The 27,730-nt window shown below is 34.7% G+C and overlaps 1 protein-coding gene and 1 long non-coding RNA gene across 2 annotated transcripts; both read left to right on the top strand.

The window, feature by feature from the left end:
- Positions 1–3,195: 3,195 nt before the first annotated feature.
- LOC124887360 lies at positions 3,196–10,398 on the top strand. Its single transcript, XR_007044948.1, has 4 exons — positions 3,196–3,868; positions 5,130–5,258; positions 5,844–7,362; positions 10,329–10,398. It is a non-coding gene; the product is annotated as an uncharacterized LOC124887360 (long non-coding RNA).
- Positions 10,399–12,248: 1,850 nt separating this feature from the next.
- Positions 12,249–25,114, top strand: LOC107841456 (replication protein A 70 kDa DNA-binding subunit D). Its single transcript, XM_047396289.1, is given in 14 exon segments — positions 12,249–12,513; positions 12,835–13,027; positions 18,063–18,111; positions 18,203–18,488; positions 18,579–18,669; positions 18,773–18,903; positions 18,977–19,055; positions 19,133–19,229; positions 19,369–19,450; positions 19,453–19,525; positions 19,625–19,748; positions 19,841–19,924; positions 19,927–20,133; positions 24,432–25,114. Coding segments are annotated over 13 exon segments (1,758 nt in total). The 3' UTR covers positions 20,131–20,133; positions 24,432–25,114.
- Positions 25,115–27,730: the final 2,616 nt, after the last annotated feature.

The following is a 27,730-nucleotide window of genomic DNA, read 5'->3' as shown; positions in this document are numbered from 1 at the left end:
AAATAGTTACAGCCCATAAATGGTATATAAACTGTACTATTTTGATTAATAATGAATTTTCTATAACTAATGTGGCTATAATTGATAGTGATGCTGATGTTAGTTACATTGAGGAAGGGTTAATTCCAACCAGATATTTTCATAAAATCACGTATATAGTCAAATCTCCATCTGGTCATTCTCTTAATATTAATTATAAACTACCTCATGCACATATTTGTAGAAATAAGATTTGCATTTCACATTTCTTTTTCTTAGTAAAAATCAGCTATACCATCCTATTATTTTAGGAACGCCTTTTATAAATGTTATTTATCCTTACATGCATATTGATGTGAATGGTTTCAAGGCTACTTATAAAACCAAGAATTTTCCTACCCTTTTGTTACAGATCTAGTAACAAGGGATATAAATGCTTTAATTGAAATAAAGCATCGACAGGTAAATTTCTTACAGCTTGAATTGATGAGTATGAATATTCATAATACAATGAATTCTATGAAAATTCAAGAAAAAATGAAAATGATCTCTGAATAAATAATTATTGATATTTGTGCTGACCACCCAAATGCTTTTGGAATCGCAAAGAGCTTATACTCTTCCTTATGAAGATGATTTCGGTGAAGATAAAATCCCAACTAAATTTTGACCCTGCCAAATGAGCACAAAATTAGTTGAATTCTGTAAAAAGAAGATTGATAATCTCTTACAAAAGGGTATTATAAAACCTTCAAAATTCCCTTGGTCATATACTGCATTTTATGTTAATAATGCTACTGAAAAAGAACATGGTATGTCAAGACTTGTAATTAATTATAAACCTCTTAATAAAGTTTTGAAATGGGTTAGGTATCTAATACCTAATAAAAAGAATCTGTTATCTAGATTATATGATGCTAATATATTTTCAAAATTTGATTTAAAATCTGGTTATTGAAAAAATTAGATTTTTAAAGAGCACACTTATAGAACTGCTTTTAATGTTCTTTTTGGACAATATGAGTGGAATGTAATGTCGTTTGGTCTGAAAAATGCTCCTTCTAAATTTCATAAAATCATGAATGATATATTAAATCCATATATGAATTTTATAATTGTTTATATTGATGACATTCTTGTATTTTCAAAAACATTAGAATTGCATTTTAAACATCTTAATATATTCAAGCAAATTGTGTTACAAAATAGTTTGGTCATTTCTAAATCAAAAATGTGCTTATTTCAAACTAATGTTCAATTTTTAGGACATACTATTTGCCAAGGAAAAATCGAACCCATACAAAGGGCTTTGGACTTTGCTAAAAAATTTCTTGATGTTATAACTGACAAAACTCAATTGCAAAGGTTCTTAGGCAATCTTAATTACATTTCTCCTTTTTATCAGAACCTGTCTCGTGATTTAGCCCTTTATAGGATAAGATAAAAAAGGATTACAAAGGACCCTAGACTAATACTCACACTAATCTGGTAAAAATAATTAAAGAACGTGTCAAGTCTTTATCTTGTTTAACCTTAGCTAATTTAGCTTGGTTAAAAATAGTTGAGACTGATTCTTCGAATGTTAGTTATGATGAAATACTTAAACAAGTAAATCCCTATAATAATATTGAATGTATCATTAGATTTCATTCTGAAAAATGGTCTGAAAGTCAGAAAAAATATTGTAATTTCGTTAAAAATGGGAAAAACTGACAAAAAAAGACTCGTTCACTAAATTACCACATGATCGAGATCTGATAGAGTCCATTAATAAAAAGATCCATGAATACTCTACTACTACTAAAAAAAAGGCATTGAAGATAAAAATCTCAGCTACATTTTGAGACAAATTTCTGTTCATGAAGGCGATAAAATAGAAATGATTAAACAATATTTAGAAGAGGTTCGCAAAAATTTAATGAGAACAGTTGAACAACACTCAGATGCTTCCATGAAAAGCATTACAAGTGAAGAAACGACCGAAGATATTCTAGATTCCCAGCCACTTACTCCAGAAAATATTCTGAATAAAGAAGAAATTAAAAAAACAGAAGAATTGTTTTACCGGTTCAAAAGAGGAAAATACAAGATATTACCTAAAGGACCTAAAAGTTATCTTTACTATGTTTGTGAGAGCTTTTTAGAACAGTGAAAATACTATGCACAGGGACCCGAATGTGGGACCCGAATGTACTGTGTTCAGATGCTTTCTTCTTCTATATATAGGTACCTCATCTGTTAGGGAGGTACAAGTTAGAAATTTTTATTTTCCTTTCTCTCTCTAAGCCTAGTGCTCCTCCTTCTCTCATTTTTTTCTCTTGTATATTATTCAAAGGTTTAAATAAAAGAAGACAAATAGCCGCTGTTAATCACTATTTTGGCGTTGCATCCGACAAAATTTAAGGTATTTATTCCCCCTCTTCTGACATATTTTTAATACTTCTTCTTCCCTTTCAGCCGTGACTATGTCCGGCTAAAAGTCTTCTTATACCTATGTTGAAGACCTAACTTCGTTTACAAGGTAACTATGAAAGATCTAGACTCTATCAAAATATGAAGAAATTTTTCTATAGTTTCTTGACTTGATTCCGAAATGGTGGTACAGTCGAGTTTAATATGATTTATGTTGGCTTTATCTTAATGACTACGTCTAGTAAGTTGTACTTCTTTAGCCTGTGAGAAATGAAGAAAATCAGGGCGGCCTTTTGCACAGTCATAACTTCTAGACAAATGGGTTCAACATAAGTATATTAAATATCTGACATGCCCGTTATTTGAGTAAAAAGATTAATTCTTCCATACAGTCATTAAGCTATTCGAAAATTCTTTATATTTCGATTGGTGCTTTGATTTGGTATTCGTACTATGGCTTAATTCGATATCTGGAAGTTAGAGTCTGGCAGGCGCCGCGGTTTACCCCCGCCTGATTCGATCTTGCTTTTGGTAATCAAAAGCATCATCAATCAATTTACATCGAAGATTCATTGTAGTTAATAAACGATAATAAGTGGGATAGGTTTATAATTAATTACAAGTCTTGACATACCACATTCCTTTTCAGCACCATTATTAACATAAAATGCACTACACGACCAAGGTATATATATATATTTATTTTTTTAATTTTTCTACTATATAGGAATGTGATCATTTGGACGACCAATGGCAAAATTGTGATTATTCTCAATATGCAAGGGCAATTTATGTCAACTTTCAAATCATTCTTCGCCACCGTCTCTCGATTCAAGAGTTTTCCAAATGCTAACTTTCAAAATTGAAGACGAGTCTCTCAAAGAGTACATAAACCATAGAGTAGAAACACCCACTCGACATTATCAACAAAAAGATAGATATGGGTCATTGCCATTCAATGAAGTTGTTTTTTTACTAAATTTTTAACCCAATACAAGTTTCCTTCGATGTTTTTCTGAATCAGTCAGTATATCGATTTCAGCTATAAACATGAACACCCAATCGATTATCTTTAACCATTTTCTTAGATCTGAAATAAATCGACCGTTTGATGATCTTAATTCTATATTGGTGTTTGATAATTGAGCTATTAAACGTTTAAATTGGCAATTTGTTATTCATATTTTAGGTGGGAATTGTCTAAAACAATTGGGGATTTTAGGTTTTTCTAATTATTGCAGTTTTTGGGTTGGTATTAGCGGAGAGGCAGTCATGAAGAGTTTGTTTCGCCGCCTTCCTGTTGCAAACCCACGGGATGGCTGGGTTGACGGTTCATAGACTGTGGATTGTGTCTCTGGTATCAATTTTGATGATGGGGAGGAGATGGCCAATTGCGATGACTAAAGTGTCTGGGCATAGCAGAAATTTCAAAAACCCATATTCGCTTCTTCCGAATCAGTTAGTGTCATCGATTAAGGTATAAACATGAACACTCAATCGATTATGTTCTACTATTTTTTGGATCTGAAACAATCAAATATCTAAGAAAATTTCATTAATGGAGTCAATTCTCTCCTCTTCAGTCCTCTCGACTATTCTCTATTTTTTCTCTAGATAAGATTCTCAATTCTTTTGGCTTCTTATACTTCTATGTTTTTTATTGTCGAATCTACATCTTTGAGTTTTCTCCTATCTTTTTATGTCCAGAATTCATCTCTTTTTCTAATTTTTCTTATGGTTGCTACTAATTTTCTAGCCTCTACTATTAGAGTTTGAACAAATGATGTTGATGCTCTACAGGCTGAATGATTCGGAGTAGATAAATATAGATTTGTAATTTTCAATTTACGGGTCTCCTTGAATGCTTTCTATTCAAATTGTGGGACTTTCGCTCCAGAATGCAATGTGTTTGATTTAATTTACATTAAAAATATCTTAGTAAGAAATAGTTAGTATGAAGAATAAGCCAGTAATGCTTTTTACATTAAAAGAAATTAACTACATGAACTAGCCAAGTAATGGACTACATCTTAGACTTCGGAGGAAATATGGATATATGGTCACTGACCATTCATTTGATACACATTAAATGAAAAGATGGAGATAATGTAATTAAACAATTTAAGCTAATCCTTAAATATCAGCATTCCATTTGTTCACGTTACAGTATGGATGATGAGGTTGAGCCTGATAGTTTAACATGGTTACATACTCTTGCGAGCTATATAGTCAGAAAGAATGTTTGAACTGATTCTTGTATTGAATCAATGATAAGAAACAAACTGAGTTAAGATCTTGCCGACTTCTGATTCGTCTGTATTTTCAAGTGTGATGATAAATAAGTGAGGTGGCTGCATTAGAAAATTCAACATGGTTATTACACCATGGCAGCCAAAACAAGATAAACTATAAGACTAAGGATTTATTTTGAGCAGTCTATTTATTCTCAAATTATATTCTCCTGATATGTAGGATCATATGTACTTAGTATTACGATCATTGGGGGAATGATATCAAATTTCAACGATGTTTCAGAATTTTTTTGACTGCCTGTTCAAGAACTATGATTTTATCATATTGAGATTATACTATAGTCTTCTGTTGTTGAACTTCTGCTTATAATATATTATGTTTAGTAAGATGTCAACACTAAGATAGCAGCACGGATAAAGTTGTGTTTCTACTGATCATTTCACTGCTACGATAAAGAAATTTATCTTTCTCTGTTACATGTGCAGATCAATGGATTGTCAACTCTTCTTTACGGTGTACGCTTGATTGATACACTTGGAAACTCACGAAAATAACAACACTCTAAGATTTACCAATAAAGTATCACATCCGATATCAATTCAAAAATGTGGAGGGTAAGTGAATTTCAATACTATCTTAAAGGAAAGATATCTTAGATTGACAATCATAACGCTTTAACGCAAGTCGTTATGTTACTTTGAAACACTGTCGATCGCCACCTTTTGCAAGCAACCATCAGTCACAAATGAAAATAAATCATATGCTATCATTGGCGCTTCTAATTTCTTTGGAGATTCTCAATGCACCATGCGCTGAACCATACTTAAGCCTGAAATAAGATTACCGATGAACCAATCTTGGACTATATTATGAAGGTGAATTATAATGTCTGTGTAATTTGATTTCTTTTTAGTTTCATCTGTTCTTTAGGGTGTGCCTCTATTCAGTCTCTTAGTCTTGATTGTTTCTTTACCCCTTCTTTGAGGATATCAGTTGTGGTCGGAGTAAGCCGCACTTTAATTGACTTAACTGAAAGTGATAGATATGGTCTACTATGTAAAGTAAGTGTTGCCCGCACAAGTATTTGATGCAATAAGGTGAACGCTGAAGTGTCAAACTTTATTATCTGAGAGATGAAAAGATGGGCTTACGGCTATTGACACATAACATTTGTTTATGATCAAGCAACTTTTGTGCAGGGTTATTAGAGGTAGTAAAATCAAGAGATGTCATCATGAAATTGCTATATCATGGGGGTCTCTCAAACTAAGATAAGGCTTAACCAACTGATGTTTATAAACAAGGACTATTAGCATTTCACAAGTAAAGAAACAGATGATACTGAAAGGCCAAATATGCTCTTAATTGACACGACAATGACTACTCAGTAATGATAATATGGTGCAGGAGTAGCCTAAAACTGCTATCTTGTATGATCTATACTTTCAGATATGTGCAACATGTCAATTTTTCCTTGCAACGTTGATGTTGAAGGACCAGAAATTTATGAGGTGCTACATATTTTTGGACCTTATGATTAGCTTTACTGCTTCCAAGAAATACTGGATAAGGAATCTTGATGAACACCTGCAGAATTGGATATAGAAAGACATACAGTGATTCAGTGTCTTGAAAATCAATCGAAAAAAGCATATCCAAGATTAGCATTTTGATTTACTACTTTGATATTTAGATATCATTGTTCAGCTCTAGCTCGATCTTTCATGTAATGCACATAAGTCTTGATTAGTAAATAGTAGATGCAATAATAAGTTACGAGAAAGGAAAAGAGGGGGAAAAAGAATGGACTGTATTGGTTTCAACCTTCTCTTTTTCGTATTGACTATTTCTGCTAACTTTTGATTCCATGGGATTCGTATTTATGCGGGTGGTGTTGGTGTACTTCGAAAACTCCAACACGAAAGTAAAGAAGAGAGGAAATATTTCATAATTTAATTGAATTAGAATATTCCTCTTTATTTAATTTAAATTTCTGTGTCACGTCAGCAGACAATTGATCTCTTTCAATAGTTCATTTTGGCAAGAGGTCAATATGGTATTGATGCTGAGGATTGTTAGAAATTTCAGACACATCTTTAACCTTGTTGTACTGTTAGCAGATAGATGAGACACTCAGTTCATTCAGCTTGTGTTGCGGCATTAAATCAGTGGATTATGGATATTATGCATTTTGTAGGATTCGTTTCTGGGGATTGCCTTCAAGCATTGTTTTTCAAATTTTATTTTAATGATTTATTGAAATTTCTTGATGACTAATCACTGACAGTTTGTGTGTTTCAATCCAATCAGTGTTATGTTTCTCCAAATTCTATTTTTTCATTCTTTTGGTTAGAAACTGCTGTATGTCATTGCCAAATGACTTAAAACATATCCCACAATTGAAGATAGCATGAAAATGTAAAATGTTGGACTTGTGCGAGCACAGACAATAACCATCTAGTAACATATATATTAGTGGAAGCTATGTACGACGAAGGGCAGTGGCGTAATTCACCAAAGGGTAGTTGTGTAATTAACATGTAACTCATTGGCTCTTCCCCATCCACCTGTTAACATTTTCAACCGTACATTAAAAGTTCTTGAATCTTCCCAATTTTACTTTATTTCCCCAAAATTGTACCTCCTCATCCTCCTCTCAAAATCTGTCCACAGCAACAAACATCCTTCACAATCTTTTCGGTTGTTGAAAAAAAAAAGGTATTAAAACTCCCTTATAATTCTTCTATATGTAATTGTTCTAAGTTGTAATCGTAGCAATCTTTCTGTAATTGTACAAAATTTTATGCGGGTTGCTGTTCTCTTCGCTGATAGCGCTCCCAAAACTGCTGAGAATTTCATGTTTAAACCCTCTTAATTGATATAAGGGTTGAAAGAATTCAACTAGGTTGAAAAAGGATATATTGTGCTCTATTGTAGGTCTATTTATATGTTAAATTTTGGGCAAAAATGGGATTAAAAGGTGAGAAATGCAACCGACCTACTAAGATGCTCTATTGTAGGTTTCGATCCGCGTCTCATATAAATATTTTCTAAAGTTGTAAGAATGTGCTATGGCATTAGAGGTTAATCCATACAAGTGAACACCTTACATGGACCCTATGTTTACTTGCATTTAGATGTGTAATATTTACTTTTGGGCAGAACTAAGAAATCACTGTATACATAAGATCAACTATCTGAAACTAATAAATATATTAGCATTATATGACTATGAGAGATCAGCATTACGGAATCTCTGTCTCAAACTTCAGTGACATGCAATTTTGATGCGACTCCAACAGATGCCAAGTTTACAAATGAATTCATACATGCTTTCACGTATAAACCATTAGATGCATAGTTAAACAATTGTTTACAAATATGGGTGGCAAATTGTTTCAGGGGATTTTTCACGCGTCTTAAAAGTATAATCAATTCTAGAGACTTCCATGCTTTTGTCTAGGATGCTAGAGAGAGTCATTCAGAGCGAAGAGACACTAGATCGTTAGATGCAGATGTGCTATAAGAGCCTTGAGCTACACTTGAAATGTTAACTCTCAGTGGAAGGCATTACATACGCCCTCATAGAGAAGGAAAATACATCAAAGACTTTACCTAGATTATGTATTAGCTCAAATGCTAGTGCAAGTACTAAAAATGGCTGGTAGTTAGTATCATAATACAGTACTAAGGTTTCCAATGAAATGAAATTTTATGTTGAAACACTAACAGATTGGCCTTCTCTATATTGATCCATTCTTGAGCTTTTGAAATTGAGTTTGAGCAAACCTCCTTTCTTTTCCCGTCCTAACTTTCCCTTTAGTTGAATAATACAATTCACAGCTTCTTTATAGTCTACATGACAATCATATTGTGCAGCACAAAAACACTGCAACCAAATCATACTTGATCTCTTTGGCTGACGATTGAATCATATCAACCATTGTTGCTTAAATAAACAAAAGCACTTTCTGCTTTATGTTAGACGACAGGGTGAAACTAAGCAGACGAAAAGGAGGCATTTCTATTTTAATTGTGGTTGTTTTGATGTAGTTTCTACTAGATTGTTGTTGTTGTTGTTGCTTGTTTTTAGTGTTGAAGTCAATAGCATAACTAGATTTATCATTAGAGAAAAGTGACACATTATATATACATATTAAACTTGATAAGCTTAGTATTCAGAATAGATATGCTCTTACACCCATCCTTTTTTGTGTGCGCGATAAAGAGTTAGACCAAAACAGTGATCGATTAGATGCCTTAAATTTCCCAGTGTATCGATTATCAAATACCTCATCACTTCAATCCACTATATGAAATACTGCATGCGCGGTCTGGAAATAAATGTGCAAAACTAAAGCATAAATACAACTCATTCGACCACTGTGGAACAATCATTATAAATTTATCAACTGTCATTAAATTTTGGGCCAATCTATAATAGCAACACCTCTAGATTAGCTGCTTGCTTCACTTCTATTTCACAAGGCTCATCAGATGTTCTGACAAAATTCAAGTGCCAATTAATTCTGCCATGAGCCAACCATGACATTTCTACGAAACAAAGTTACTCTAGAAAAAGATGTTCATCCTACTTTTTTCATAAATAGGTAAGTGAAAGGGCCTTCATCATACATAATCCTTTTTCTTCTGAACACAAGAGAATAACAGAGAGTGGTGAAAACATGAAATCTGATATTAATCACTCCTACTTCTCAAAGTTACGTGACTCAGATTTCTTTTCTTTTTCCCCCAACATATGTGCATCCTTCTTCGTTTCCAACTTTCTCACAAGCTTCTATTTTCTCCTAAACAGCTGCTTCATTTTCCTTAACATTCTTGTGGCTGCAATATATTGTAAGTAAGTGTGCAGCATATCTCAGACAAGGCTTTGCTTATAATGTCCATATCCTGTAACAGCACAGGGAAACTAGACACTATTAATGTTATTACTTCGTCTCTCCCAGTCACCCATATGCTCTCCAGTGAAGCTTTCTCCTCAATCTAGAATTTAAGTCTTGTTAAAGACCCGCCACCTGCTGGAACAGCCATTATCTCCTCAGTTCAGGAGGTTATAGACATTCTCCATCATTACATTGAGAAAGTACAGTTGGTTAACAAAACACACAATCATGGTGCAGTATTTAGGCTATATTCACATTCTTACTATACTATCATGCTGAAAATAGATTGTCTTATAGTTATATTCCCGGTGTTAAAACAAGAGACAGTGGCAAAACATTTCTCCTGAATATAGTCAATTAAGTAACTTTAGTATCCAGCTAAAACTAACATGGACTTCTATTATGACTCAGTGAGGGATAATTTTAATAAGAAAGACTAAAATCAGCAACTAAATTTCATAAAATAAAATACTTTGCCAGTAAAACTTGAAAAAAATTAGCAGAATAAAGTACAATGAATGTCCGTATTGACAACAATATACAGAAAGAGCTACCCCAGGACCATGTGTATATATGATGTGTTACTTTTCTCTAGGTGTTGTGAAAGCTTAGGTTCGAAGTACACTTTTATATTTCCCGTTCACTTTTACTTGTTCACTATATTGAAATTACACATGTAAATTTTTATGATAATTGGGGTAAGGAAAACTACAAATGACTAACTTTCAGCTTGTACCAAATGTAACTCATTGTTGTTCAACTTTTGTCATTTTATTCCAGTTATCAGTTTGTACCAATTTGTGCCTTGCTGGTTATTGTTCTTATATGTGATCGATCATCTTCACTTTGGTAAGTCTCACACTTCTTGGCGCTTTAATCTCTCTGTCATTTTGGCATAACTTTTGTCATGTTACACTCATTTTACCATATATATATATATATATATATATGATTGATGCATAACTTTGTTGTACTTTATTTTTAATCCTATTGTATAACCAAATACTTTCTTTGTAGGCATTAAAAAAAAAAACCAACGAAAACTAAATAACTAAAAAATTCTAAGGTCAAATGTCTAATATAAAAAGAAAAAGAATTGATACCCAAATGGAAAGAAATGTTCGACGTTGTACTGCTTATGGAGAAATGCCACCTGAATAAAAGGCAGCACTTCTCGAACGACGAAGAGTGCAATATGCAGCCAAAAGGCAAACTACCTTTGGAAAATCTACTGCAACGACTTCTAAGGAGTCATCTTCTTCTTTAGAGCCTTGCAACATCATTCTTCCTCAGCATACTCTATATATCAGGGATAAACCTTTTGCTTCCAGAAATGGTTAGTTAAATCAACTTTCACTTTTATTTTTCACTAACATTTTTACTTAAGTCTTACAAATGTCAAATGTTGCAGGACACACAATAACACAAATAGGTTGCTGGAATATTCACCAACTACCTTGTTCTCTTACTCTTCTAAAAAAAGTTCCAAACTGTAAATTTTGTGCAGCCAAAAGATTTCTATATGAAACTACAACCTTCTGTTGTAATAATGGTTCTATAAAATTAGCTTCCTTTCAACTACCTCCTGCATTAAGACATCTTTATTATGATGACTCTGACGAATCTAAACATTTTCGGACTTACATTAGAACATACGATAATATGTTTGCCTTTACTTCACTTGGCGTAAAGTATGATAAAGAGTTAGCAAATAGGACTAAAGGTATTTACACATTTAAGGTGCAAGGACAACTGTACCATTTTTTACCTAGCCTCATTGCTGCAGCTAACAAAGGAAAAAATTTACAACTCTATTTCTATGATAATGATAATGATAGAGTAAATAAAATGGCCTTCTCTGAAAAACTAGACAAATCTCTTATTGAAAGCTTGATAGATATTTCACGAATTAATCCGTACTCACAATTCCTGAAATCTTTAACACATTTCAGATTTATTTAATTTCTACATCGCACTGAAATGTCATTCTACCTTGGATCAACGAACATGTAACTTACCAATTGTATCACAAGTAGCAGCTATTTGGACTGACGAAGAATTAAGCATTCTTATTTCCACACCACATATTCGTGTTCACACCCATACTAACAATAGCCAATTAGTTCACTATTACTATGATTGTTATGACTCCTTACAATATCCTCTTTTATTTCCATATGGTGAAAATGGATGGCATTGTGGCATTAAAATGATTTTACAACCAAGTAATTCTTCAAGAAATCGTTCTTCCTGCAAACATGAACAACTTCCAAGTGTCACAAACACGACTTCTATTAATGGATTCCTTAATATTGAAGAGGGAATTTTACAAAAAGAACGACAAAAAAAAATATCGTTTCCTGCCGAGAATATTATTGTTACAAACTTCAAATTAGAGATAATGAAGAAAATCATACTTTACCTTCTAGAAGATTATTCCAACAATATTCAGTAGATCAATATATAAAACTTGAAACACAAAGATTAGATTTCTTTTTATTCAATCAAGATTTATTTCGTACTGAAATATTAGCCGGGCTTATTGATCTACAAAGACTATGAGAAAGAGAAGTTTCAAATATTGGCCGAAAAACATTCTTGCCTGCTAGCTTTACAAGGGGTCCACGAGATATGCGACGTAGATACATGGATGCCGTTGCATTAGTGCAACATTTTGGAAAATCGGATATCTTTTGAACAATGACATGTAATCCTTCATGGCCTGAAATAGAACAGCTGTTGCTAATGACTGATGAAATACAACATAGACTCGATTTGATAAGTCGAGTATTTAAAGCAAAAGTAGAAGAATTAAAGTCAGATATTGTTAAAATAAAAATATTTGGAAAAGTTGCTGCTTATATGTACACTATAGAATTTCAAAAAAGAGGTCTTCCACATGCTCATTTCCTTATTATACTTGAGGATGATTATAAGCTATTAACAACAGAGGCTTATGACGATCGTTTGTGCTGAAATACCTGATGCTGACACAAATGAATATTTACACTCTTTAGTTATTAAACATATGATGCATGGTACTTGTGGAACTTTAAATCCTAACAATTCATGCATGGAAACAAAAGGAACTTGTTAATTTAAATACCCTAAAAATTACGCAAATGAAACATCTAAAAGCGAAAATTCATACCCCATTTATAAAAGACGAGACACTGGAAAATTTGTAATAGTTAGAAGCCAATATCTTGACAATTCATGGGTGTACCATACAATCCATATCTATTAAGCAAATTTAACTGTAACATAAATGTTGAAATTTGTGCAGATATTAAAGTCGTTAAATATATCTACAAATACATTTGCAAAGGTCATGACAAAATAAGTTTCAACCTCCAAAGTAATGAAGCTAATACAGAAATTGATGAAATAAAAGAATATCGTACAGGTAGATGGATATCACCACCAGAGGCTATGTGGCGTATGTTTGCCTTCCCTATTAGTGAAATGCATCCAAATGTGTATCAACTCCAACTACATGTTGAAAACCAACAATTCATCTTTTTCAAAACGACTGCAAAATTAAGTTCAATTTTGAACAATCCAGGAAATAAAAGAACAATGCTAACAAAATTTTTTCACAATGAATCAAATAAATAAATATGCCATAGAACTTAATTTACTATACAAAGAATTCCCACAACACTTTGTCTGGTCAATCAGCGATAAAATGTGGACACGCCGGAAACAGGGTTATGCTATTGGACGTACTGTAACTGCTCCATATCATGCCTAATCACCTCCCTCCAATATTTCTTTGGTCTACCTCTACACCGCCTAAAACCATCCATAGCCAGTGTATCTTCACACAGGAGCATCTAAGCCCCTCCTCATCACGTGCCTGAACCAACGTAACCTTACTTCTCGCATCTTGTCCTCCACCGAGGCAACTCCCACCTTTTCTCGAATAATTCCATTCCTTACCCTATCTTTCTTGGTATGCCCACACATCCATCGCAACATTCTCATCTCCACCACCTTCAACTTTTGGATGTGGGAGTTCTTACCTGGCCAACATTCCGCTCCATACACCATAGCCGGCCGGACTACCACTCTATAGAACTTACCTTTAAGCTTCGGAGACACCTTCTTATCACATAGAACTCCCGAAGCGAGCCTCTATTTCAACCATCCTTCCCCAATATGATGCGTGACGTCCTCGTCAATCTCACCATTGCCCTGAATCATAGACCCCAGATACTTGAAACTCTCCCTCTTCTGAATGGCCTGAGAATCCAGCTTTACAACCACTCCAGCCTCCTGCGACACATCACTGAACTTACACTCCAAGTACTCTGTCTTGGTTCTACTTAATCGAAATCCTTTAGACTCAAGCGTCTGCCTCCACATTTCCAACTTATTATTAACTCCACCCCGAGTCTCGTCAATCAGAACCACATCATCTGCGAATAACATACACCAAGGCACCTCTTCTTGAATATGTCGCGTCAAAACATCCATCACCAAGGCAAATAAAAACGGGTTAAGAGTCAATCCCTGATGCAACCCTATCACGACTGGAAAGTGCTCTGAATCTCCACCTATCGTCCTCACCCGAGTCTTCGCTCCATCATACATATCTTGAATCGCGCTAGTGTACGCCATGGGCACCCCTCTAGCCTCCAAGCACCTCTACAGAATCTCCCTCTGTCATATGCCTTCTCAAGATCAATAAACAACCATGTGCAAGTCCTTCTTCCTCTCCCAAAACTGCTTTACTGATCTCCTTACAAGGTGAATGGCCTCAGTGGTTGAGCGACCTGGCATGAAACCGAACTGATTCTCAAAAATTGTCACGATCCTTCTCATCCTCACCTCTACCACCCTTTCCCAAACCTTCATAGTATGACTCAACAACTTAATACCTTTATAGTTATTGCAACTCTGGATGTCTTTCTTGTTCTTATCCACTGGAATCACCGTACTCCATCTCCACGTTTCAGGCATCTTTGTTGTCCTAAAAATACTGTTAAACAACCTTGTCAACCACTCCAAACCTGCCCCGCTAGTGCTTTTCTAAAAATCCACTAGAATCTCGTCTGGCCCCGTCGCCCTACCCTACCTCATCCTGAGAATAGCTCCCTTGACCTCCTCAACCTTGATACGCCTACAATACCCATAATCTCGACACTCCTCGAACTTACTATGCAATTTAAATCCTTCAGAAGGTTTATGTAATGGTACTCGGTTAATTTGTATTGATTTCAAAACTCATATTATAAGTGCTAAAATTGCAAGTGGAGATTTCCCAGGCAAACATGCTTTCATTCCTCGCGTACCTTTATTATCACCACAAGACGAAAAAGCACCAATTCAATTCGAGAGAACATAATTTTCCATTCGATTATGTTTTGCTATGACTATAAACAAAGCTCAAGGTCAAACACTAGATTTTGTTGGAATTTATTTGCATGAACTTGTATTTTCACATGGCCAACTTTATGTTGCTTTATCAAGAGCAAAAAGCTCAAACTGTGTAAAAATAACAATACGACCAGCAACAGCAGGTGATCCCGATGATCATTCTACTTACAATATAGTATATAGTGAAATCATTAACAAAGCATTCTCTTAAAAACACTTTTCGCTGATTCCATGTAAATTCCTTCATATTTGGCAATGATGATTTTTTTCCCAATAACCTACTTCAACCTATCCTTATATGAATCATCCAAGAAAGCTTACCAAAAAAATAAGCTACAAAAATACTACATACTTAACTGAAAAGTATCATTAGCTGAGGGTCTTCAAAAACAACCTCCCTGCCTCCCCAAAGTAAGGGTAAAATCTACATACGCTCTACTCTCCCAAATGCTAATGCTGATAGAATACTTTTTCTACTCGGCTTTTTGAAGTGTGAATCCAATGTGCAATGCGATGTCTGTGTCTTGTTATACTTTCCTTGACTATCATATCATCCACACAAACTAAATGGTGGGTCTGGTTTGATTAAAGATTATCTTTGGATTAAACATTTCTTATCTGTCTGTAAAAATATAATTTTGCTGTAGTCGAAATTACAGTGTTACTGAGATATTCAAATATTACTCCACTTTTTTCCCCTACATTTCCTTTGTTAGTTGTTTGTCATTTGCCTGTATTGCCTCTCTAGAATGCTAAATTGTTGATTGTGTTGCGCATCATCATATAAGGTGGTGGTGTTGATGTACGACACTAATGAGTTTTTTGATATATATTATGTACGAACTCCTTGTAAATAGTTTTTGTATGAAAAGTCAATTGAATAAATTGCAATTCAGAGAAGAAAATCATTCAAAAGACCAAATTTGAGATATTGGAAAATTGCTCCACTTCTTTCCCTTACATTTCCCTTGTTAGTTGTTTGTCATTTTATTTAATCTCTTCTCGAGGCTGCTGAATTGTTGGTTGTGTTGCACATCATCATATAAGCTGTTGTTGGTAATGTATGACAATAATGAATTTTTTGATATATATTATTTAGGAACTCCTTGTAAATAGTTTCTGGAGCATAGAGGACACATATTCACAGCTGCAGTTATCTCTACGAGCCAGCCACTCATATTGCTCTATTTTCGGTTAGCAATTATTCTAACTATATGCGATGGAGTTGACCCAACCTATCATGTAATTGTATGCTTCAAAATTAGTTGTGCATGTCTGCAAAGAGGACCTAGCAAAGAATGTAATCATCTTAGGTTAGTAACAGATATTTGCTTAGTTCCTTAATAAATAGAAGAACTTAAGTCACATCATTCATTCCTTCTAACCTTCTAACACTTGACTACATTCAGCAGCTACTATATTAACCTTTATGATATAATTCCTCAGTTTTTTTTTCTTCAAGTTGATACATGCATACTGAAATTGAACCTTCATGCTTGGGCTGAGCCGTTCTTGCAGCAGTCTATATGCCTACTTACAACTTTGTGTGATAAAATTGACAAATGCCAACACATGCATAACTATGTTTTGTGCTTTTGCTTGTTTTTATTAGTCTTAACAATTCATTCAACAAGACTTGTACAATGAGAACAAGATAAGGAAATTATTCATTAGTATGGTGCAAAGAACGTCATACCCACCTTTTTAGGAGGGGGAGAGGAGAAGGGATAGGAAGACAGTTGAGAGCCAATGTAAGATGTATGTCAGCTTGTGAGGCTTCCCATTACTGCCAACACCATCTGCAACCACTCTTGCATTTCTGCAAGAAGCTATTTCCACGGTTTCAACCTGTGATATAAGTTCCAAACAAAGAATTAACCTGAATTTATTTTGGTCTTTTCAATTCTGATTTAAAGACTAAAGAGAACAATATAGATGATGAAGAATCACTTGTGGATCTTTGATTCCTTGTAAGATACAATGCCCCCTGTAATCGGTTAATATTTAATATTTGACTACCAATACCGACTTGGTACTACTGAATACAATGTTACCTATTTTAAAAAAAGGAGGAACATATAGATACCACAAATTACTTGGCTAAGTACTAAAAAAGCCCCTTAAACTTGGCATAATTTGTTAGTTAGATACCTCAAATTGACAACAAGTCTCTCTTCAACACAAGGTCAACAAAATGCAGCGCATGAACTTTAGCATCTTGTTTTGCTTGTTTTTTAATTTATTTTAAATAAGGCATGTTATCTCAGTTGCTTGAGGCATATAAAACTATCTAATGCGTGGAGCATGTATGAAAAATATAAGCTAGATTGCTATTTTGAAGTTTCTGATGTTGGCCACAATATGTCTTACCTATGTATATTTATATTAATTTATGATACTTTCAGCGGAATTTGATATTTCATATCTCTGATTTAGTAGTTGTAATATTTTGTTCTAATTTGCACTATATCATCTGTGCTAAGACGTTGGGTTAACAATCTCGCACTACTTTTTTTTTACCCAGGCATGTTATGGCACTTGACAGATAGTGACTCGACAATACTGAACGCTTTCCAGGTAAGACAAGTAGTCGATAACTCAATGCACCACGTCAGATAGGTTAGACATAAAACTCACGCACCAAAGAAAGGTAACACATGGGCTAACAAATTCAATGCTTCATTGCAGTACTGTAGCAGCAATAGCTAGTTGTTTATTTGTTTAGTATAATTTCAACAGCTTGACCTCACCTATGTGTCTTATCTAATACCGTGACTAAGTTGCTTATTTGTATAACAACAACATATCCAATGTAGAATGTAGTCTGCATCTGGGGAATAGAGACATTTCAACCTGTTTATTTGGTTTTGACTTGAAACGGAGTTTAAAAATATAAACATACTTTTGAATCTTGTGCTGATAGATTAAACATGTTTATTGTGTTATTTGCAGACTTATATATTTATTGTAATATTTCCTTCATGAGCTAACATTTTGACTAAATGACATGTCTTGGCATTGATGTGCAGATGGCTTTGCACTACACATGGCTCTAAGATCCAGGATCGATCTGATAGCAACTGACACTCCTGATTGGACTTGTAAAGAATAGATTGTCGACTGATGAAAAAGCCCTGAGAAGCAAATCCTATTCCAAAATCTCTTTTTATAAGATGAAGAGGTACTCCCACCTATATAGTGCTACTCTATACTATCGTATGGATAGTTATTATATGTTTGCCTCTATCATACCAAAGATTTCAAATATACAGGACCAACAAATTAGGGCTGCTGTGTATGGAGATGACATTGCATATTATGCGGACAAGTTAGTTCGCCTCAACACCTACCTGCTCTCAGCTGCACGGGTAAAGGATTTGCCAAAATCATATGGTTGGCCAATACATACATTTTACTGGATCCTTGATAAGGAATCAATAGTCGAACGTATCAACCACAATGATGAGATTGAGAAGCCCTTGCCACCGCCGACTAAGCTAAATCTCACACCTTTAGCCAATGTTGCGCAGCTAACAACCACTCCCTCTGCAGAAATTGGTATGTTACTCTTGCCAAAAGTTGTACAACTGAAATTTATATGCCTGCACAGATAGATGCTAAATATATCCTCCTATTTCTTACTACCAGATATTCTAGGAGTTGTTATCCGTTGTGGCCCTGAGAAATATGCAGGTCGCACTCAAAATAAGTGTCGAGAGACCACCATAGCTGACGATCAGTGAGTACACCTTTTACATGAAATAGTAAAGATTCTACTTTACAATACTTGCACTTTAATAATAGATTCCTAAACAAATGCTAATTACTTTTGCTACTTTCAGGAACACTCAGTTTCTCCTCACCTTATGGGGTGACTTCAGCGTAATTGAAGGGATTGAACTACAGGCTAAAATAGAAAAAGAAGAATACCCAGTCATCCTCGGAAGAAACATAGGAATTTCTTCTTATCAAGGTATAACCACATTCAAATATTCCCAAAAAAGACATATAAACCACAACATTATGCGAGCGTTTTGCACATGCAGGTTTATCGTTGCAAACCAAATTCAACACAACAATACGCATTGATCCTTCTTATCCACAGGCAGTAGAACTTCTCAGCTGGTATGAAATTCTCACATTTCTTCTCAACCTCTAACCTACCCTTAGGGCAAATGCTAACTTATTTGGTCTGCTAATAGGGTCAAATCAAACAAAAGCATCCTTTCAGGTTGGGCATTGACTGCGCTTTCAAGCCGTGCATCAGACAGCTTCTCCACGTCATCCACCCCCCTCATTGTAGCTTCGGACTCTCACAAACTAACCTCTATTGCAGAAATTATCTCACAAACTTCTATAAGTTACAAAGTTTTCTGCACCTAATTAGTATATTCAAGGACAAAACTAAACATATACAGACTTTTGTTCTCTTTGATAGGTTGGAATTTTCAATGTTGAGGCGACAATGTCAATATCAGATGAGTTCCAAATGTTCTGCGTGCTAGAGTGCCCAGGTTGCAATAAAAAAAACGCACAAAAGACGGGAAGCCATTTGATTGTCCAAAATGTGTGCGAAAGATGACATTAGTGCCTCGGTATTATATTGTTATATTGTTGACATATACATAAATTGTACTTCTCCAAAGCACAACATATACCGAAGCATTTCAAGTACTAACTCACCATGGTTATAGGTGTATGTTCCAAATTCAGCTTACAGATGCGACTGGCTCGACGACAACATTGATTTCTGATGCACTTGGTGAAAAAATACTCTCTATGACAGCTGAGGATATATTCAACACAACATGTGTCAAGGTCAGCATTTATTTATTTCTACCTTTAATTTTCGTGAATCAACCTTATCTCTGACACATGCTTCATCTCTTACAACTCACTCTCATTTATAGCTACAACTCCTCCGTCTTGACCATATCCATCAAATGTTGTCCAACAAATTATTCAACATTCAGCTGAAGAAGTCATCCCCCGGGTAAGCACTAATGTTACTCGTACAAGCCTAACAATTGTATTGTTCACAGCAAAAGAGCTGGTGCTGCCACTGACTATTGACCTGAGAATTGCTAAGAAGGCCAGGCCACTTGCCGCAAGCGAGCAGGAAATGGAATCAACAATAATTGAATCTGGATCTTCAAGTGCACCACTAGCACTTGAACCGCTCACGCCAGCAAAAAAATAAGAGGTTAGCGAACTTAAATTTTCAATAACTTATGAGTCCCCTACATTCTGAATTTATGCAGATATGATCATGAAACCATATATAGTTGTTATATCACTGCCAGCATACAGAATAATTGAGCTATCATAAGCATGTGACGTGATAATTTAACAAGAATAATCTAACAATTTAACAAGGATAATGGCTATGATGATGTTCTGGTGGCTCTGAGCATTTTCATTTGGTGGGTTTTAGTTGAGTGGTGTAATGAGAACTGATTTGAGATTCATCATGTCTTTTTTCTTTGTTTTGTATAAGTAAAATGTATGATAATCTATCTGTTTCTCTTATTAACCCTTTATGTTGAGTGATGGTCAATCTGTTTTAAATGTTTTCTTTATTTTTTTAGTCAGTTTGGTGGAGTCTTGATTAATCACTTATGTTTCAATTTGTTTGGCTGGTTTTTTCTTGACGCGGAATTTAAGAAGTAAAGGAATTTTTGAATTTGGAGGTCTTCATAAAGATGCTTCTGTTGTTTTCCATGTATGAATCAGCACAAACTTGCAAATGCGTTAAAGACTTAGGATTAAGTTTTTGTCACGGAATGAGTTCAATTTTCAGTGTCGGTTAAATTAGGGAAAGCATTTAATAATCTTTAAGATTTTTTTTTGTGCTTGTTATTCGGTAGTTATCAGGAATGTAGGAACATTTTGAGGCAACTATGTGTGCTCACCACGTGCCTGGGTTAGGGCGAGGTTTCTTTATTACTACTTCAAACAAGATATCAGTAGTTTGATACTTTGAAATGGTGACACTCTTGACTCTGCTCACTCTGTATGAAGTGCATTTGTTTTGTAGTTTTCAATAGTTTCTGTTTACTTTTTCAGTAGCTCTTTTGGGGTGTGATCATATTATTAAATTTTCCGTTCCTACAGCTGTAGAGCCTGCTTCTACTTGCACCATAAGCTTAGTTTAATGCTCATTACTATCTTTTTTGCTTGTTAAGATATTGTCTTCATTGATGTGATCTATGTCATGATGGAGCTCTTAAAATTTAATATTTGGGTTTTGAAAATTTAATTTAATTTTATTTCAGATTTAGATCCAAAAAATTAAGTTATTAATCTCCTTTTTTGTCTTGTTAGATCCCTTTTATAGATTCAACAAGTGGGTATCTTTTAATATTTTTTGATTTTACAGTGTAATATTTTACATGCATAGATTCACTGGACTAGGATTGCTACTTGTGAAATCTACTTTCCAGTCATGATGGACTGTTTGATTTATTTTCTTTCTGTTTTTTGGTTGAGTTACTTTTCCATGCATACTCTTCATATATTTATTAATTTGTATGGTTCGTTTAGTAGCATCTTTTTACTAAGCATCTGAAGTTTCTTTGAAAGGCATGAATATATATCATCTTCATGTAAGTGATATCGTCAGTATAAAAGGTAGAAGTAGCGATCATAGTCAATAGGTAGGTCGGAGGTGCAACTGCATGTGAGAAGTTAAAGCTATAGATCATATTGAAAGCTGCATTCTCAATTCCCATTTCAAGTATCTTGGCGCTGACCTGATTACTGGGGTTTGGCGCTAGACCATTTTGACTTAAATCAGCATTCCTGGTTATTGTTAGCTGTTATATTCCATTCTATTACTGACTTGGAACTTTTGTGTTTCTACGAAAGTGAAGGTGCATGCTATACCTTGTACCTAAATTCCGAGAAAATGTATCCCACACACGGGTGTGTGGGGGGGTCAGTACCATGGAAATTACTGAGCATATGGGGGTGCAATGCATATATATAAAATAATATCATAATATCATCACAGTTTATAAAATTATGCATGCTGATATGAAAGACTCACTTAGCTTGAAATAGATAATCAAAATCATAAGTAAATGATACATGTAACTAAAACACGTGAGTCATTTCAATAAGTTCTCAATTCACTTCTTTCTTGGTTTCAAACATATAGAGTAATCAAGTTTCAAAACAATTATCTTTAGAACATAACATCTCAATCTTTCGGAAACAATAACTTTCTCAAAACCAATTCTTCGAAACAATATATTCCTCTTAGATTGAATGGTACACACACACGTTGGGAGTCTCTCATAATCGACATAAACCATGTGAGCTACATGGAGTCCAACGTTCTACCCACGTTGAGGAGAGTCGCCCTATTCCTTGCCATCAGAGTAGGACCTTAAATTATCAATCCAAACACTAGTGATCACTATGAAAATCAGCCTCAATTTCGGCTCTTACGGGGGCATGTAGTTCTAAGAAAGTACCAAACCCGCTATACCTCCCACTCGGTGCTAAAGACTACTCCCGAACTTAGCTCAGATCTTTTCAAAAGAAAATACACCATAAAACAGTTCAACAATTCACAACGGGAGCCATCATGCTACCCCTTTCATAATGAATCAATAAAAGTGGATTTCTTTTCTCATCTCGGGGTCAAAATCAACCCCTTTTTACGATCAAAAGGTCGAAGCTTCTTTATCTTTTCAAATCATTCAAATTCAAGGTGGTTATAACACATGTTTTCTCAAAAACAACAATCTCAAATAGAGTTCAAAACCCATGTCTCAATATCACATTAAAACTTATCAAGATTCAAGCTTTACATCATAAACACATATAAATATCTTCAAAATCCGAAAATTTCAGCTTTAAGCACAAAATATCATTGTTCTCATATAATTCCACTTCTAAAATATCGAAAATATCATAATCTCATGAGAATCAATATAAGATGTAAATTCATGCTTCAAATTCATAATAAAACATATAAAATCCATAACTTCGTAAAAGAAAAACATTTTTGGGCACAAGAACGAAAGGGTGTCCTTGTTGAAAACCCCCACATACCTTTATAATGACGAAATTGATGAAAGATTAGACCTTCAACCTTGATTGTGCAACCCTAGTTGTTTTGCTCTTATTGTGCTCTTGGATGTTGTGCTTAGACTAATAATAGGGTTATGATGTGTTTAGGAATAGTTAAATTCGTAGGGTTATGTTTAGGGACGTGTAAGGAATGTTAAAAGGCTTAGTTATACTCGAAATAACTCAAAAACAGAGTGTTTTCGTTGCTGAAAACCTAAGTGTGCGTCGCACACCTCATGGCAGATGCTAGGATGTGCCCCGCACATGCTATGGCACACTTGGAGGTGTGCATCGCACAAGCTATCGCACATCTCTACTGCCTCTCATGAAAATAGGCATAACTCATCATTGGGTATTAGATTTTTGCGAAATTGGTATCGTTGGAAAGCTAATTCAATTATATACAATTTGATAGGTCTTGGGATGAAAAATTCTATGTATATTAAGAGATATACACGTTTGAAGTAGACCCTTGTAGAATAGAATATCAAATGTTAGACAAATCAAATGATCTTAGCTCAACTTGGCTCTAAATGATTTATTTGAACATTGTTGACCTCAAGAGCACTTCACATACTAGGATAAAGATCATGAAATCTATATTCACGTGGGAATCACTTGGAATTAGAGCTTAGAAACGTAGCAATGATAGATAGAATTCTAGTATGAAAATACGGGGTATTACAGTTGGGGACCTGTTCCAACGACTCTCGAGTTCATGGAGTAGTAGAGGCTTTGTCAGAGTACTTATCAGACTGTGGTTGTGTTTAGATTTCCAGTATTGTAGTCGTTTGGACCGAGTATTACCTTTGTATTCCCTTTCATTTGATATGACAGTGCTAGTGTTTTATATATTTCTTCTTGAATAAGCTATTATGAGAAGTGACAGGTTCAAAGGGTTAGATTGGGGCTACTTGTAGCCCTAAGCACCGTGTGATGTCCCGGGAGGTGATTTTGGGTCGTTACATATACATTTATATCTGTGCTAATAATTTTTTATCTAGTTGGATGTGACATTTGCATAATTATGAATTGGGGCAAAATTTTTGAGACGACCTTAAAAATTCTTATTCGCAGTCTTCTGCGATCTTTGCAACAAGACAATTCTATACTAGGACAGAAATTTTTGAGTGGTCCTAAAAAATTTCCTAAATAAGAGAGCAAGGAGTTATGAGATGTTGTATTGTCTTAAAACATGTCACAACCAATGATTCAAACAACATTCCATGCTTTATTCTAACAAATTTTACTTATCACTTTCAACTATTTGTAAATATGATTTCCTTTAAAAATATTTATTTTTTGTTTACCCAAGTGAAGACCTGGACGAGACTAAGTAGTAAGACAACAACACTTCCATCGAGACGGAGGCACAAATCAATCTCCCTTTTTTACAAACTGACAATTTTTCTTTGAGTGCAGGATTAACAGTTACAGATGACAGGAATCACTCTCTCGGGAGGCCTAATAGCCGATCTAACATTGCATCGAGAGGCCCACCAGCCGATCCAATATTGCATTAAGAATCCTAACAACTGATCCAACATTGCATTGAGAAGTCCAACAGCTGATCCCACATTATATTGAAAAGCCCAATAATTGATCCCATATTGCACCGAAAGGCCCAACAGTCGATCCAACATTGCATCGAGAGGCCAACAGCCGATCTAATATCATATCAAGAGGCCCAATAGCCAATCCAACATTGCACCGAGAGGCCCTACATTCGATCCAATCTCATATCGAGAGGCCCAACTGCCGACCCAAAATTATATCGAGAAGTCCAATAGCTGATACAACATCATATTGAGAAGCCTAACAACTGATCCAACATTACATCGAAAGGTCCAATAGCCGATCCAATATTATATCGAGAAGCCCAACAACTGATCCAACATCATATCAAGAGGCCCAATAACTGATCTAATAATACAATAGTTAATATTTTTTAACCTTCACATTTACTTTATGTTTATGGATTGCTTGTCGTTTACTTTCCCTAACCTTGTTATCTAGTATATTGTAAAGAACACAGGTAATAGAGAATGAGTAATAAACAGGAACAATTGTCGTTCCTACTATCAAAATATCACTCTATTTATACACCCATCGTGTACAATCAACTCGAAGCTCACCTACCTCTCTTTTTTCATACCTTTCAGTTCGTTGTTGTTTGAAGTTTTACTCATTCCCATCTCATTGACCCTTGATACCATTGTTGATGCCCCTATCCTTTATCATTAACATTCTTTAGGAATATTGTTCATTTCTAAATCTAGATCTACACACGGCCTGATTCTCGTATGACCAGAGATATGTCGAGGACTTAAACCCAAAGTCTCGGCCGTGTTATTTTTAAAATCACCTCTTGTTACTTTAATTTCAATGAAACATCTTCTCAGTCGGATAAAATTAGCTCCTACGTCAACTTTCTTTGCTCGATAATTTTTCATCATTCTCAAGCAACGAAGCAGTAGCTGTTGACACCCAATTTTGACTGTCCGAAATTCCTTTTTGGTTGTTATTTTATCAAAATAATTAATTTTGAATTTTAATATTTTCTATGTATTATTTAGTATCAAACAAAAATTTGGATGTCACATTCACAATTTGAAAATATACAATCTATTTTATTACTTTTTATCATTTTTAATATAGCATCTCGCATAATTTACAAATATTTTTTTATTTATTTAATGATTCTATAATTATTATTATTATAATTATAGCGACTATTTCTTAAACTTATTTATATTTTAACTCAATTTTGCCAATTCATAACAATTTTAGCCTAATTTTTTACCAATCTATTACGATCTTAGCTTAGTCTTATTCAATTTATTACAATTCTAACCCAAATTATGTCTAACTGGACTTAATTTCAATTTCCATTCAATTTTAAATCAAATTCTTAATCTTTAGATCTCAGCCATTGATTAAAATTGATCCAACATCTGGGTTCAAACTCTGGCCCTTTTTCCTTTTAAACTACCCTCAAACCCTAGTTCCCATTTGAACAAAAAGAAATCAGTCGCAACATCTCTCTATTTTCTTTCTGTCTCTCTGTCATTATCATCTCCAGTTGCCTGACAGACGGAGCACAACCAGTGCTGTCGCTGCTGCCCTCTTTCCTCTCTCGTTCGCCTCCCCATGCGGACGGCGAGAAAACCCATCCGCTCAATCATTATTAACAACCATAACTACCGCAGCCCTCGCCGGCTACCCCTCTCCACTGTTCTCTTTTTGACCCTCCACGCATCCCTATGACACTGCCGCCACCACTAACCTGAGGCACTTCAGTCGCGCCGCCTGCCGTCATTCAACCCGCAAATAACTATGGGTTAGCTCCGGCTAACCATAGCGACTGGAGTGCCGTCATTCAACTCGAGGCACTCCAGTCGCGCCGCCTGCCGCAACATCTCTCTATTTTCATGTGCATGATTTTGACTGTAATGTTGAGTGTTGATTCTAATCTATATGCGTGCCTACTAATTAAATGTTTATCATGCGCGATTGATTGAAAATTCTTTTTAACCGAGTTGGCAAACTAGCTGTTGTTGTTAATTGATTCAGTCCCTTATTGAAATTGAAGTCAAATCACGCGTTGGAGGTTGACTACTTTGGTACTCGGATATTTAGGGTAAACATTTGTGTTACTGGTTATATATGTGTTGGTTAATTTACCTAATTTAAAATTTTGAATAATTTAACAATCTTATTTTGTCTATTTATGGTGGTTGTGTGCGCTTTTCTTGACTTTTGGTTTGATTGATTATGTGTAAACATATATGGAAATTAGCATATTTTTCTTCCATTTAATTGATTTAGTTTAATAATTGATTTTTTTGGAATATTTTTTTCCTTTCTTACCAGCACTAATTGATTTTTTTTACATATTTCATCCTTTAATTCTTCATTTTGGTCACTATATAAAGGGCCCCTTCTTTCATTGCATAAGCAAAACTTTTCATTCCCTCTTCTCTTAAATAATATACGCACACTTCATTCTCCAGAGCTAACAATCTCAACACTCCCCCGTACGAAAGCTTTAAGAAACAATTTTATTACTTTTCTTTGTACTTACTTTTGGAGCATTGGTCTTGACCTTACTGTGACAATTCGTGCTTGGGTCCTGTGCTGCTTGGTTTTTCTTAATATTATTGTTTGTTATCGTCAACCGGTAAGTCCCTATTGGTGTAATTTCATTTACCCTTTATGTGATGATGCTAGAAAGCATGTCCCTAATTATTTTGTATTTTGTTTGTTATGTCATTGCAAGATCATTTTGTGTACGGAATCATGCCACAATACTCTTATTTGGCTCATTGGTCTTGCCATGCTGTTTTCATTATGTTCAACGGGGTGGGATTTGAAGAGTCCCCCAGGGGATTTGGGAGGGACTACATTACTCCCTTCTAGTTTAGTTGTTTCATTTTTTTTTTAAGTTGGCCTGTAATTCTGTATAAATGCTATGATGTAATAATGATTATTGGGACTGCTCGGAGGATGGGGTTTACGTGTTCTACCCGCTACGTGAATCACTTAGGCAAACAAACCTAGGATTTGCTAATTGATTTGTTGTCACTTAGGCAAACATAATTTAGGACTTATTTTAATCATCTATAAATCATGCTTTTAGGAGTTTAATTAACTTTCGCCTTTTTAAATTAAGTTTGAATATGTCAACTTAATTTACAACATGTTTAATTACTTTTGGCATG

This window comes from Capsicum annuum, chromosome 9 (assembly GCF_002878395.1).
Source record: "Capsicum annuum cultivar UCD-10X-F1 chromosome 9, UCD10Xv1.1, whole genome shotgun sequence".
NCBI classification, from domain to species: Eukaryota; Viridiplantae; Streptophyta; class Magnoliopsida; order Solanales; family Solanaceae; genus Capsicum; species Capsicum annuum.
The sequence above is the reverse complement of the archived record's forward strand: the minus strand, read 5'-3'. Positions and strand labels throughout refer to the sequence as shown.